A 14326-nucleotide genomic window follows, 5' to 3' on the forward strand; every position below is an offset into this window, starting at 1 on the left:
TCCATGTACTACAGTGTGATAGTTAGGTTTTCTGTGCCAACTTGGCTCCGGTAGGAATATGTGGGAGGAGTTTAGCCTGTCAATCAGGTCACAGCTTTATTGGAGGAAGACCGAGATAAACGGCTTTCTGAGGCTGGCCTCCTTCTTTCTTTCTCCCTGGTGATCAGACCTGTGCTCATGAGTTAGACCTACCTATGGACCCAGCCAACCCATGGATCTTGTCGAGTTGCTGTGCATCATAGAGCCTGAGGCTCCATTATCACCTGCTTCACAATACTGCTGGTGGATTGTGTCACCATGCATGCATTGCTAGAACCTGTGGCTCCATTGGGACCTGCTTCTCTACGTTCCCACTTTACTGGCCTCTGCTACGCCTCAGCTTCTCATCTTCCTGCGGTTGCTGCCCCACTCTGCCAGGTCTGCTCATCTTGCCTGAGGGCAAATGCAGCTATCTGCTTCCTTGACCTTGGACGAGGAGCCAGCATGAGTTGAAGGACCTTCAGTACATTAACTATCCCAAGAAAATGTGAGTTGAACTGAGCCCTCTGAACTGCTATGTGGAATTCCATGTCAGTATATAAATCTATCTATCTATCTATCATCATAAGTGTTCTGCTTTTTTTTTTCTCTAGAGAACCCTGGCGAACACAGGCAGGTATATATTTTGGGATTCCTCAGTGGAAATGTATGCACAGTTAGATACACCAAAAAAATCAGGAAAGGTGTAGAATTGTATATGTCAACTACATATACATGATATTTACAAGATGCATGGGGCCCCATGTGCTCCACAGTAGAACTGGTCCACAGGGTTTTCTTGGTCATATCGTTATGGAGCAGTCGACCAGGTCTTTCTGCTGCTGAGCTTCTTGATTGGTTCAAACCATCAACCACTGCAAACTGCTTGTGCTGCACAGACTGTGCAGTTACCTACCAGGCATGATGATATTAGAAAACCCCAACTTCCTCGTGATGGACACTCCATGAGAAAATACTGAGGAATATTCTCTTCTAATCTGTTCGATGTCGCCATGTAACAGTTGGAGGGAAACCGCCAACCCTAAAATAAATGAGAGAAAGCAGAAGAAAGCTGAGGGTTAGACATAGCACGGAGGCAAGAGCTTCAACAAGTACAGACCTAGGGCATTACCATCTTAAGCTGAGGACTAATTTTCAGACTCAATCAATAGAGTCTACAAGAATACTATCTAGATTATTTTTCCATCTTCAACCTATGAGTTTTAAGCCATGACACCTGCCTTGTGTCCCCCAACCCTGTTCTCAAGTTCCAGTTGAATGGGGCAGATTCCTGCACCAAATCTCAGTCCAACAATCAACGGTGGGCTACCTGAACCCAGAGGATGTTCATGTTCAAATGAAAGGATTTGGGGTTTCGGTTTACATTTGGGTGAGAGCACGCATAGCCAAAAATACACTATTTCAAATTTCTATACATATACTTTTCAGCGACATTGATCACATTGTTCAAATCCTGCTACCTTTCACAATTCTCTCACTCGAAAACTATTATCGGCAACTCACTGCCCCCTATAATTCCCAGCCTAGTCTCCCTGTTGCCATTTTCAATTTGATCCCCCATAGAAGATTCTTTAAAAGAGCACCAGGCGCAAAGCAGATGTGCTTAACACAGTAAGAGGAAGTACTGTTTTGGTTCAGAGATTTCTGGGCATGTTCGGTTTAGGCATTCGTGTTTAATGATGATCTCAGGCAACAGTTTGAGAGTTCATCTAGCCTCCATGTCCTCCAAAGCCTGGATGCCATCTAAACGGGCGCTTCAAGAAGGAAGATGCATAGGTACCAAATATCAGAACGATGAACAGAAATCTGACGACACGGAATAACTCAAGATCCCAGAGAACAGAGTAGAGCAGAGTAGCTCCATAGGAGTTCCAAGATTGTAAATCTTCTCACACAAAAAGCAAGCTGCCTCATCTTTCTCCAACTGGTGGATTTGAACCACAAGCCTCCTGGCTAGTAGTCTGGTGATTAACCTTCTGGGGCAACAGAGTTCCTCCTGCTTTTGAGCAGAGTGGTGAAAGCACCTGGCGTGCTGGAGAAATCACGTTTGATGCAAAGGGAAGCTGGAGCCTCACCAGCGCTCGACTGGGCCTTCAAGAGACATGCTTCAAGGTCAGGGACATAACACTGGAATACACGGGGCCTCTCCTGGTGTCCTCCACTTTCTAACATGCGGATCGACTAGAATGTTCGCCTTAGAGCAGTGGTTTGAGAATGAATCTGGAAGGTACACAGGAGTTTTCTGTTAAACATGCATCCCATTGGGCCTAACTAACTGTTGTTGTAGGAGCCCGGATGGGGTGCTGAGTTTCGCGTGGTGAGTTACTCGTTGAACTGTTAACCGAAACAATAGCAGTTTGACACCACCAGCAATTCCATGGGAGAAAGATGAGGCTTTTCTCCCCTCATTAAACTTATAATCTTGGAAACCCACAAGGAAAGTTCTACTTTGTCCTAGAGGGTGGCTTTTCCCACCAGATGGCAGGGAGAGAGCTTGCTTTGGTTTGCATCCTGCAGTCAATTCGATGCAGAGGTTTCCTCCTTGGCAAAGCAAACTGCCTCACGGGGCTTCTTGGCTGTAATCTTTATGGGAGTGGAAGGCCAGTTCTTTTCTCCTAGGGAGCCACTGTTGGATTCAAACGTCCAACCTTTTGGTTAGCAGCTGAGCACTTAACCATGGCGCCCCCAGGGCTCCTGGCTAACCCTTCTGCCCATTGAGAACTCTATGAAGCTCAGCTCTCCACTGACTCACAGGAGTGATCTCGATGGCAACTGAAGACCATTACTAGGCTCTGATCCCCACCCCCATTTTGAGTGGGTGGCTGAAGGCAGGGGTCGGTGTGGGGGGTGTGGGGTGGGGGGTGGCAACTGCTCTCCAACAACCTCAAAGAATGAAGGACCGGGAGAATAAGCCTCCGGAACGCTGGCTGGACGCGGCTCTTGTTGCGATATTTTATATGGTGCCATTGGTTGCTTTTCCAAGCCAGAGGCAGAAGAATAGAGACAAACTGAAACGTGTCACCACCCATCTGTCCGAGCAGAGCTTTCTTCCTGACTCACACTCTCCCACTACCCGCGCCTCGTTCTTGGCAGCTCTCTTCTCCTCCCACTGCTGTCCCTTTGCCTTCCACATGCTCACCCACACCATCACCACCATCGTTAGCATCACCGGGAGTCGGTATTTGCAGAACGCCAGTGTGTGCCAGACACGGTCTATAATAACAGCCTCCCACTGGGGAGAACACGGTTCAAATCCGGGTGGGGAACACAAGGTGTGTGCAAGGAAAGAATAGGATAGATTTAACAAGATGCCTGGCAGGGCCCTGTGGTCTCTGCAGCTGATCATGTTACTGGGGCATCTCAGTCAAGTCTGATGAGAGCGACACCGGCCACACTAAGTGGTATACACAAAGGAGGAGGGGCAAAGGACTGAGCGGTCGTGAAAACAGAAAGCGCTTGCCCAGTTGGGGTACAGGTTTGGAGGAAGGAAAACTGACTGGAATTCTAGTTTTGTGTTTTGGGAGGACTAACATACTTCAAGCCAGCAGTGTAATTTTATATCTCAATCCTGAGTGCTTTACCAAACATGCAACTGTGAGGAAAGCAAAGCACAAAGCATTAACTCCCAGTAGATTGGGAAGAAAGCGAAAGACAAGAAATTGAGACAAACTGTGTTTCAGGGAAGGACAGCTAGAAGGAGCCGCAGTGTGAGCAGAGAATGACATCAAGGTTCTCTATACAGGGGATCACGAGCGTGGAGAGACAGAGAGGATCCATTTAGCTAGAGAGAGGAACCATCGGGTGGACAGAGGAAGGGAATGGAGAAGCGATCCCTATCAAACTGCACTCACTGCCCTCGAGCTGATTCCACTCGCAAGACACTACCATAGGACCGAGCAGGATTGCCCATGTGGATCCCAAGGCTGTACCGCTTTCCACTGTACAGTGGCTGGGGGGCTCAGAAGCAGGGGAGACAAAAACATTAGATGAGTATGGGGGAGAAAAGAAAAACTAAGTATTTTAGACTTGTTGCATCCCACAGTTTGATAAGAAATGATACTTGTCAACCTGAAGGTTTGGAGAGGTAGAGAGAAAAGCCATTTCGCCTGTCTAGTCCAGGCGTCCTCAAACTGTGGCCCGCGGGCCCCATGCAGCCCGCCAAGGACATTTATCCAGCCCGCCGGGTGTTTTTGCCCCATTTGTTTTTTTAACTTCAAAATAAGATATGTGCAGTGTGCATAGGACTCTGTTCATAGTTTTTAAAAACTATAGTCCGGCCCTTCAAAGGGTCTGAGGGACAGTGAACTGGCCCCCTGCTTAAAAAGTTTGGGGACCCCTGGTCTAGTCAATGGGCAGTGATTTGGGAGAGGATGGTGATTTTGAGGCAGCCCAGGTCTGTCCAGAATTAAGACCATGCAATCTGGAATCAGAAATTCAACAATTTGACTGAAATGTATCTGACTCTTCCCACATCATCAACTCATTTCCCAGAAAGAAACCACGATGCTTGCCCAAAACACATCAAAGAGTGGGTCTACTTTGAATACGACAATGAAAAACCACATGAGCTCCCCCAGTGGGGAGCCCACAGAGGAGCCATTGCAGAAGGATTTATTTATTTCTAACAAGGGAAACTCCTGATGCTATTTTTATACTTTGCCCCCAATCATAATGACCACAATAAAGAGACTGGATAAATTAGTCACCAGAAACAAATAAGAAATCATGTCTTAAGACAAAGAAATTACTCATGACCACAAAAGAGATACTGAACAAATATTTACGCCGTTCAAGAAACATGCTTGGCCCTGTCCATCGGTTGCTAGTGGCTTACGACATAGGATATATATTCATCGAGCAATGGTTTACTTCCTGTTCTTTGTTTAGTGAGAACACTTCACTGGCCTGGCCTGACCTCCCATTATGAGGGGTAAGATAACGTTCTAAATTTGATCTACCTGCTTTACCTTCTTTCTGCCACAATTTCTGGGCAAGGCAGAAAGGTAGGGCTCGAGGAGGAAGCTGGAGAAGGGAACATAGGAATATAAACAAGACTCTCGTTCCTAAGGAATTGGTAACTCAGAAATACCCAAAGAACGCACCCATGTACAGCACAATGTCAAGCAGCATTGGTGACGTGTGCCCCACTGCTGCCAGGTTGATTCCGACCTCCAGAGACCCTGGAGGGCATAGGGAGACTGTGCCGGAGAACATCATTCTCTCGTGGCACATGTGGCGAACGGAAACTGCTGAACGTTCAAAGCGGTCTAATGCTTACCTCACTGGGCCACCGAGGGTCCTTAACGCAACAAGAGAAACATGACAATCAGGCAACGTCATCAGGGATTGGGTTACTTTTGAGAATTCAAAGAAGTGTTTTTTTTTAAAAATAATAGGCTTTATGACCACCAATTAGTTAAAGAACCAAATATTTAATTTCACAAAATAATATCTTCAAATTTCTTTTTGAAAGGAGGGAAGGAGGGAGGGGGCAGGAAGAGAAGAAGGAAGAGAGGGAAATGAAGTAAAGAAAACCAAACTCACTGTCATGGGTTCATGCTAACTCAGCCACCCAACCGGACACAGCAGAATGGTTCTCTGGGGTTCAAGGCTATAGGTTTTATGGACACGAGCAGCCTCATCTTTCAGACAGTCTCATTTTTCTCCAGCAGAGTGGCTGATAGGTTTGACCTGGTGACCTTTCAGTTAGCAGCCCCGAACTTAACTCATTGCACCACCAGCATGCCGTTAATCAATGCCAAGAACAAAAGGTCAAGGAAGAAAGAAACGTTCTTAACAGAAACAGTATTACACTACACTTTACATAAGCCCAGATGTCGAATCCTCAGTTACAAGGTGTCTTGATGGCCAGTGGGTTAGGTGTTGGGCTGCTATCCACAAAGTCAGCAGTTGGAGCCCACCCGCCCTCCCATGGGGGAAAGAGGAGGCTCTCCGACCCCGTGAAGATGTGCAGCAATGCGCAGAAGCAGTTCTACTCTGTCCTACCTGGTTGCTCTGAGTCACAATTCACTTGAGAGCAGTGACTTACGCTTGGCGGAAGGCTGTCTGATTTTGGACAAAGGCATAGTCGCTCATGAATCAGGAGCCTGTAATAAGACAATTTCTACTTCATGATTACACTTAAGGAGCAGCCCCACAAGGGAGACAGGCTTGGTATCTATTTAACCGGATGTGACTGGTGCTTTGGTAACTCTAATTGTCCAGGACTGTAGGCAACTCACTCTGTAAGCGGGTTCCTTCCAATTCTACACTCTTTTATTAGAAATGGCAAGCACAGCATGGCATATAGACAGTAGCAGTCAATTTAGTTTAGACGACACAGCCACTCTGCCACCAATGTCCCCAACAACATGTAGCTGGAAATGGAACTTGTGACACCACATCGGAGACATTCCGGCTGCTCTTAGGGGTGAATGAAGAGGCTGGATAAATTAGTCACCAGAAACAAATAAGAAATAATGTCTTAAGACAAAGAAATTACTCATGACCACAAAAGAGATACTGAACAAATATTTATGCCATTCAAGAAACAAGCTTGGCCCTATCCGTCGGTTGAGAGGTCTCACACATGACCCCGACTCAACTTTAGCTTCTCTGCGCCTCCGATTCCATGTCTATAATGACGTTGTTGCCATTATTCATTCTGACTCAAACAGAAGGAAACATGCCTGGTCTTGAGAGCTCCTCACAATGGTGGTGGAGGTAGAGGATACCAATTCCATAAATTATTTCAGGCAAAGTCTGGCACCAAGGAAGTGTTCGCCATTGTTAGCAGCTGCTGCATTGGCTGCCATAACGACCGATACGGCAACATGCTATTTGTCCTGTTCCTCTCCTTCCCCATCATGAATATCAACAAACAGACTTCTTTCAAAAGACAGTACAAGTCCCCGAAGTGTCAAAAAGATAGCATTTGTTTTATAGACAGGTTCATTTATCACTTGATTGAGCATTTCCTAGCCCCTGAAAATCTCTACAAGATCCACTGCTGTAGAGTTTTCGAGGCAAATCTGTCTACCAAGAGTAATGCTTTACAGTGGAGCCAGGACAAACATAAAATACAGATAAATACAAGTAGGCGAAGTGCACTAATAAACATTTGTGAAGATTGTGAAATTCTTAGTGACACGGGATTCAGGGTTTGTGCCCAGATATAAATAAGACAAAGTTCTACATAAGTGCCAAATTGTGAAACAGCGTTGACAAGATATTCTGAATGTAACTGATTAGAGAGGTTATTCTGCTATCTTATTTTGCTTCCCAGTTATCATAATTTTTTATGTCTTTTATTTTACTTCATTGCTAGCTTCTAAATACGTTGGGTTTTCTTATTCCAATTTCCCTCTCCACTAGTACTCTGAAAGATACATATTCTAGGTTTGTTGTTTTATTTTCTATTCTGACTCTTTTGCTAAATGCGTAGCATAAATGACTTAAAAGTCTATATAAACATTTTTATTCTTTTTCTGGCCAATTCCAGGCACTTGAATCTTTTTTCTCTGAAGATGATTATATATATAACATATATATTAAATGTTTTTTGTAGTCAATGTTTATTTAGATTCATCTGACATTTACAACATTCTTTTTGTTGTTGATGGTGGTGGTGCTGTTGCACATTCTACTCCGACTCTTGTTAAACGCTGAACATAAATGACGTAAAGTCTACATAAACACTTCCATTCTTCTGACCAGCTCCAGGGATTTAAATCTCTTTAACTCTGAAGCTGACGATATACGCATCTTGAATGTTGTTTACAGTCAATGTTTGTTTAGATTTATCTGACATTTATCACATTCTCTGTACACTGCATTACCCATTCCATTCTTTCCTTCAGAAATTTATTTCTGTACTCTGATAAACGTATCGCCACTCCATATTACGACTTCCCCATTCATATTGCAAAAATTCCTGTGGAAAAAAATAACCCGACTGGAGATGAGTCCCTATGGAAGTAGGAGGGGGATTTTAAAGTTTTGTGGAAGAATTCCTTTGTCTTTTAATTGCATTTTTGAACAAACTCTTTGAAGGCCACTTATAGGTATATGAGAAAGATACCTGTAATGAGGTAGAAAACGCAGACACAACAAACAGGGTAGTCCTGACTTCTAATAAATTGAAGAAATACACAGGAAAAGACTAAGGAAAGAATCGACTCAGAATTAAAAAGAGAACATTGTGAAAAATGAACCTGAAGATTTAAAATATGTATGCAAAGAATATTAATTGAACACCTTTATTTTCTGACACCATTGAAGACCTTAGTATTGCGATAATGACAGGATGGATGAACATTTTTGTTCTCTTGGGATTTACATTCTCATGTTGGTTAGAAACAGCAAAATACCAAAAATACCCGACCCTCTTCTACCAGGTCAATTCCAATTCAGAGTGATCCCGTAGAACAGAGTAGCCCCCCTTTAGGATTTCTGACGCTGTCAATCTTCACAGGAGCAGACACGGTGTACAAATGACCCATTATCTTTCTCATATGTAATAGACGGGGGTTTAAATTGCTGAGCTTGGGGCTAGTAGCCCAATACTTAAGCCAAAGCACCACCAGGTAACTAAGTAGAACTTCCAAAGTACTTTTGAAATTTATATATTTTAAATTCACATAATTATTTTTTAAATGTGGCAAAAATATATAGAATAAAACATTCTCTAATTCAACAGTTTTCTACATGTATAATTTGGTATCATTGATTATACTCTTTGTGTTGTAAAGTACTTTTTCCAATACATCATTAAAATTTTTATGTAAAAAGTTAAATTGATAAATTTATTAAATATATTTTTTTCTTTTTATTCTCCTGAATTTCTAAGTTAAAAAAGAAAAATAATAGCAAGTGAAGTTTTATATTCTAAAAATATTTATGCTAAAGGGATGCGAGCTAAAGAGAGATGTGTTAATAGTATGAAAAGAGGGGCTTTGAAAGGCCACATTAGAAAAGAGAAGCGATTGTAAGCCTTTCTCTGAACTGACCTCTCTGGAGAGGGGTGAGGAAGAGTGTATTTGATTCAAGACACTGAACCTTCACTTTACTCTTCAATGTGACCGTTCATGAAGTTTGATGACTAAACTAAAATGCCCTTTTCTTTCTCATTTATAGCAAGTCAAAAATGTCCACATATGAAGAAAAATTCCCTCTCCCAGTTGCTTAATTTTGGCTTATCCAAAAGGAAGTATTTCATTAGAACAACCCAAAGGGAGTTGTGAGAAAAGAAATAAGCAGAATGGGTTGAGGAAATATCTTTGCCCTGCATTTTCTTTTATCCTGGAGATCTTCAGATTCCTAAAAATCCTTAAAGGCTCTAACATTAATTTGATTTCTAATTACTTCCATGTGGATCAGAACTATTGTTACGATCCAGCAAATTTACAGTGTTAGGACTGTATTAGACTTCTGACATTCATATTCTAAAGAAGGATCTATCAGAGACTGAGAACAGAAATGTAGAGAGATGGCTATCAGAAAGAAAAGCTTCTGGGGGCATCTTGTCTTGAGTGAGGTGTCAACTAACTCTATGTGGGAGGAGCCACCAGCCTATGTGATCCAAGGACTGTAAACAATAAAATCTAAGATCAGAGGAGTGAATTGTACTAGAGCTTCCGTTCTGAGCACCTGGTTTTCAGAAGGCCATGGATGACAGTGAAAGCCCCAAATCCATGTGCAGAGTCCTCACACAGATTAAGCCTCCATTGAATCCTCTTGGACCAGTGAACAGAGATGTGAAGAGACTTGCCACCATACCGAGGGCATTGGAAGGTGGATTACTATACATATAGTTGCTAAAATTGAACATATGATCATTTGTTTTTCCTTTTGACCTACTTTTAATTAGTTCTCGGTTCTATTATTTTCTGGTTTCATCTGGATTCAGGCTTTTCTCTGTTTTATTTTGTTGCTGTCATTGGGAATTTTTTGTATGGATTTCTTTAGATGAAATCCAGGTAAGCAAATTTATAGAGACAGTAACTACATTAATAGTTCCTTAAGGTCATGGCAGGGGTGGTTGAGGAGTTAATAATGAGTAAAATAAAGAAGAAAACACTTTAAAATTGATTGTGATGCTGATTACACCACTGTTTTTAATATACTTAAGTCACTGAATTATACAGTAAATGAATGTCACTAAAACTGTTAATTTTTTTTAAGTGGATAACATGAAATTTATTTAGTTTGTATGTTGTGAACTATTTTCAGTTCTCTTAATATCAGAGCAGTGACTATTTTTATTCATAAAATATGAAATAATGGTGACTATTTCTCTAATACATTTACAGATGTCAAGTACCTAGTTCCAAATAAAAGAAAACTGATATTTGTTTTTAAAAATCATTTTATTGGTTGTTTTTTTTTTTTTACGAAATTTTGGGAGAGGTCAGAAGCATGGCTACAGTCAATGGCTGGGCCAGATCTTACAAAGCCGTCTTGCCACATGATGGAGGCTAGCTGGTGTCAGAAGTGATGACTTAGTCAACGTGGAAATTGGAGTAAGATGAGCAGATTTTCATTCAAGGATGAAGATTCTTGAATTTCCACAGAGGAAAATTTGGCAGAATACCTCTTACAGATCATTTTAATAGCACAGGTGAGAAATAATGAAGGATTAAGTATAATATCATTCAGGTTTACTAAAGGTAACTGCTAACCTCCGTAGACTACACAGAGCACAGGGAGACTAATGTTTATGGAAATATACAACTATAGTACTGTGAATTTATCAGTAAGTGATATAGAGGGAACCAAGAAAACAGATTTAACTATATTCAGATTAGAAGTACCTTTTAAGAAATCCTAGTAAACAGAGATAAAATAAAGCCTAGTGCCACCTAGTCAATTCAGATACAGAGTGAATGACCAAGACTGTGAAATCACTATGGGAGCGACAGCCTCACTCGGCTCCTTCAAAACAGCTGGTGGCTTTGAACTGCCAACCTTGTGGTTTTACAACCCAGCTCTTATCCCCCAGCACCACAAAAGCTCCTTATGAGAGTTTATGACCATAAGCTATCTTTATCCATCCCTATCTTTAAAGAATGGAATGAGGGCACTGAGAAATCTAACACTAAGACAGGATTAAAGGAGCCTTGATTTGGGACCAAGAGAAAGTAAATTTTAAAAAGGAGGAAGCAATGAGCTGGGAGGTCTTTCTATGAGAGACGTAAATTTAGAACTCCAAAGTAGCTGATGGATCCAAAATAAGGATTATTGTTTATTTTAGCAAGAACATTTTTAGTGGATGGGTAGAAGCAAACGATGGCAGGAATGATAAACGGAAGAGGAACAGTGTCACATTCATTATCAAAAATAGTACGTCACAATCTATCCTGAAATGCAAAGCTATCAGTGGTAGGAAATTTGTCGATATGCCTACAAAGAAGAACAGTTAACACAACTATTATTCATTGACACACCAAATAGCAATGCCAAAGATTGAGGATTTTTTCCTTCTTTTTAAAAATATAAATCATTTTGTCAACACTGAACTATCTCAGGAAGCAACATTCGATCAAGAACTGATGGTATTGACGGAAGAAGTCCAACCTGCGCTGAGGGCATTGGTACACAAAATAGTTCCAAGAACTGATGAAATATTCATTGATACGTTTCAACAAATGGATGGTGCTCCCTTGCATATTTCAAGAAATTTGGGAAAGGGCTACCTGCTCAACCAACTAGAAAAGACTTGTGTTGATGGCCATCTCAAAGAAGTACAATCGGAATGCTCTTTAGAAAAAAGAATACTGAGACCTTGCCTCACTGACCTGCTATCAGCAGCTGACAGTGCCTAGAGAAGAGCACAATACACAATGAAGCTCAAGGTCAGGGAAAAAGAAGCTCTTCAATCGGTTACATTGATACTTCAAAATGTAGGATCAGATACAGCAATGATCACGAGGGTGGCACACGATCTGACAGCATTTTATTCTGTTGGACAGAATATTCTGGTTGCTCAGATTTGGAAATGACAAAACCTAACAAAATTTTGAGATGAAGAAAAATATGGTTAGACATAGCCACAGGACTTCAGCAAAAAACTAAAAGCCCAGTCACATTGCTATCTAACGGGTCCCAACTCACAGCAACAATAGAGGGATTCTGAGACTGTAAATCTTTATGGGAGTAGACAGCCTCGTTTTTCTCCTAGAGAGCAGCTGGTGGATTTCAATCACCAACCTTGCAGTTAGTAGACAGGTGCGTAGCCCACAGTGTCAATCAAGCAAAAAAAAAAAAAAAAAAGCAAAGTTATAATATATTGTTAGCAAAAACAAGGTGGATTATTAATATACTGTGATAGAATAAAATTATTTGCAAAGAATTAATGTTTCAAAAAAAGAAATTTCAAGGTAGAACTAAGAAACCTCCAAGGAAATAAATCAGTGATCTGCTTCCATAAAGATTACAGCCGGGAAAACCCAATAGGGTAGTTTTTGCTTTCCCTTATAGGCTTCCTATGAGCAGGAATTGATCCAATAGCACACAAGACTGCCACCACCTCAAACTGATGGAACAAAATTGTCAGAATCATTTACCATCCTATTAGTCTTTTAAATAACAGTTTTAATTTATATAAAGCATATGCTATAAAATCCCCTCTTTAAAGTATGCAGGGAGTGGCTTTTAGTATATTCACAGAGTCGTGCATCATTCATAATCATCCATTCTGTTTACATGGCTGGAAGAGGAATGAGTGACCTAATTCTCCTGAGTGGCATCCTTTATGTGCCAAGCTACGAGGAAGGAGATAACCTCTGGTCTTCCTGGTTTGTACCACCGTTGTATCACCATGCATTGAAACTGTTCCCTGCGAGCCAACTGTGGTGAACGCAAGTGGGATCCGAATATTCTAAGTTGACCTTACTTAGGGTAACTACACACTAAGGGAAGGTTAGGAGAATGGATCCCACCAACGTTTCTGTAGCACTCATCAGAAAGTCTGTAACTCACAGCTGGAAACATGGAAGCCACAGGCAGACTGCCACTCCAGGGAGGTACCATTTACTTGGACGGAGAGCCCCACCTTCTTGGTCACACAACACCAGCGAGACTTTGTGTCACGACATGCTATCAGCGGGGGCCAGTCCATGCAAAAGGGCATAAAACGCAGTAGAGGGTCAGGGGAAAGAGCTTCCTCAATTAGCTAAGCCCGACACCTGCAAATGCAGGCTCACCGACAGAAATGACTGTGATGGCACGGGTGCCCAGGAACGAAGTCATCGTCATGTGGAGCTGTGGGTCAGGAGAAAGGAAGCAGGTTGGCATTCAAGTCTCAGCGACTCACCTGCTTGGTTTACCACGATTTAGGAGATACACGTGAATATTTTTTCAATGTAAATTCTATCTATCTATCTATCTATCTATCTATCTATCTATCTATCTATCTATCTATCTATCTAAATATCTCCACCAGTTATGGTTGCTTCACTGAGAACGTTCTTCACAGTCCCTCAGGCACGCTTCTTGTTTGGGAGAGACAAAGCAATCTGCAGGATTTCTGACCTTGTACTGCAAAACTACTAACATCCATGAGGTGTCAGCAAAACTTCCCACAGAGCATATGATTAGACACGTTCAGAAATTCATCTCCAGGAAAAGGTGCCCTTTTCTGGAGTACTTGAGCTCTTGTTAGTTGTTGTGGAGTTCATTCTGATTCGGGGCTGCCCCTGTGTCACTGAGGACTGCTCCTCAGTGCTTCCTCGCTGGTAGGCATTAGTTGCCCTCATGCCAACTCGGCTTCCCTTCCTAATTCTCCTTCCTCTCTTACTTACTTTTTTTTTATTATGTAAAAGTGAAAAGGAGGAGGCTGTAAGAAATGTTTCTTTGGGGGTGGCAGGGGAGCATTGCACCTAAACTGGTGACTAGGCCGTCTTTTACCAATAGGTTGTTTGGTAGATCCTTGTCCCTTAAACATGAATGGGGAAGGGTCACCAGAGTGAAGGTATGCATGGCAAAGCCCATCAGCTCAGAGCACAACATATACAATCCGACCACTCTTGCTAAACACATATAGACAAGCCTACCTTGCAGGTATTGCGAGTTCACTTCTAGATGCAAGACAGCCAATGTTGCCATTACGCAAGCTGCATGGATTTCATTTGTTTGTTGTTTCCCAGAGCATATAACAGTTATGTTGCATTGCCGGGTAAGCAATGGCATGCTAAGCACCAGGTCAATGGTTGAAACCCACCAGCTACTCCAAAGGAGAACGTGGATGTTACTTGCTCGCTTAAAGATTTACAACCTTGGGAATCACAGG

General features: G+C 42.0%; 1 protein-coding gene across 3 annotated transcripts in view; it reads right to left on the reverse strand.

Moving 5' to 3' along the window:
• The window catches only part of DOCK4 (dedicator of cytokinesis 4), a 481793-nt gene that overhangs the window by 174887 nt on the left and 292580 nt on the right, over positions 1-14326 (reverse strand). For all 3 annotated transcript variants that reach the window (XM_075558568.1, XM_075558567.1, XM_075558566.1), the window contains exon 13: positions 935-1060. In XM_075558568.1, coding sequence (XP_075414683.1) covers positions 935-1060 — 126 coding nt within the window. The remainder of the gene's footprint in view (positions 1-934; positions 1061-14326) is intronic.

The sequence above is a fragment of the Tenrec ecaudatus genome, chromosome 9 (assembly GCF_050624435.1).
Source record: "Tenrec ecaudatus isolate mTenEca1 chromosome 9, mTenEca1.hap1, whole genome shotgun sequence".
NCBI lineage: Eukaryota > Metazoa > Chordata > Mammalia > Afrosoricida > Tenrecidae > Tenrec > Tenrec ecaudatus.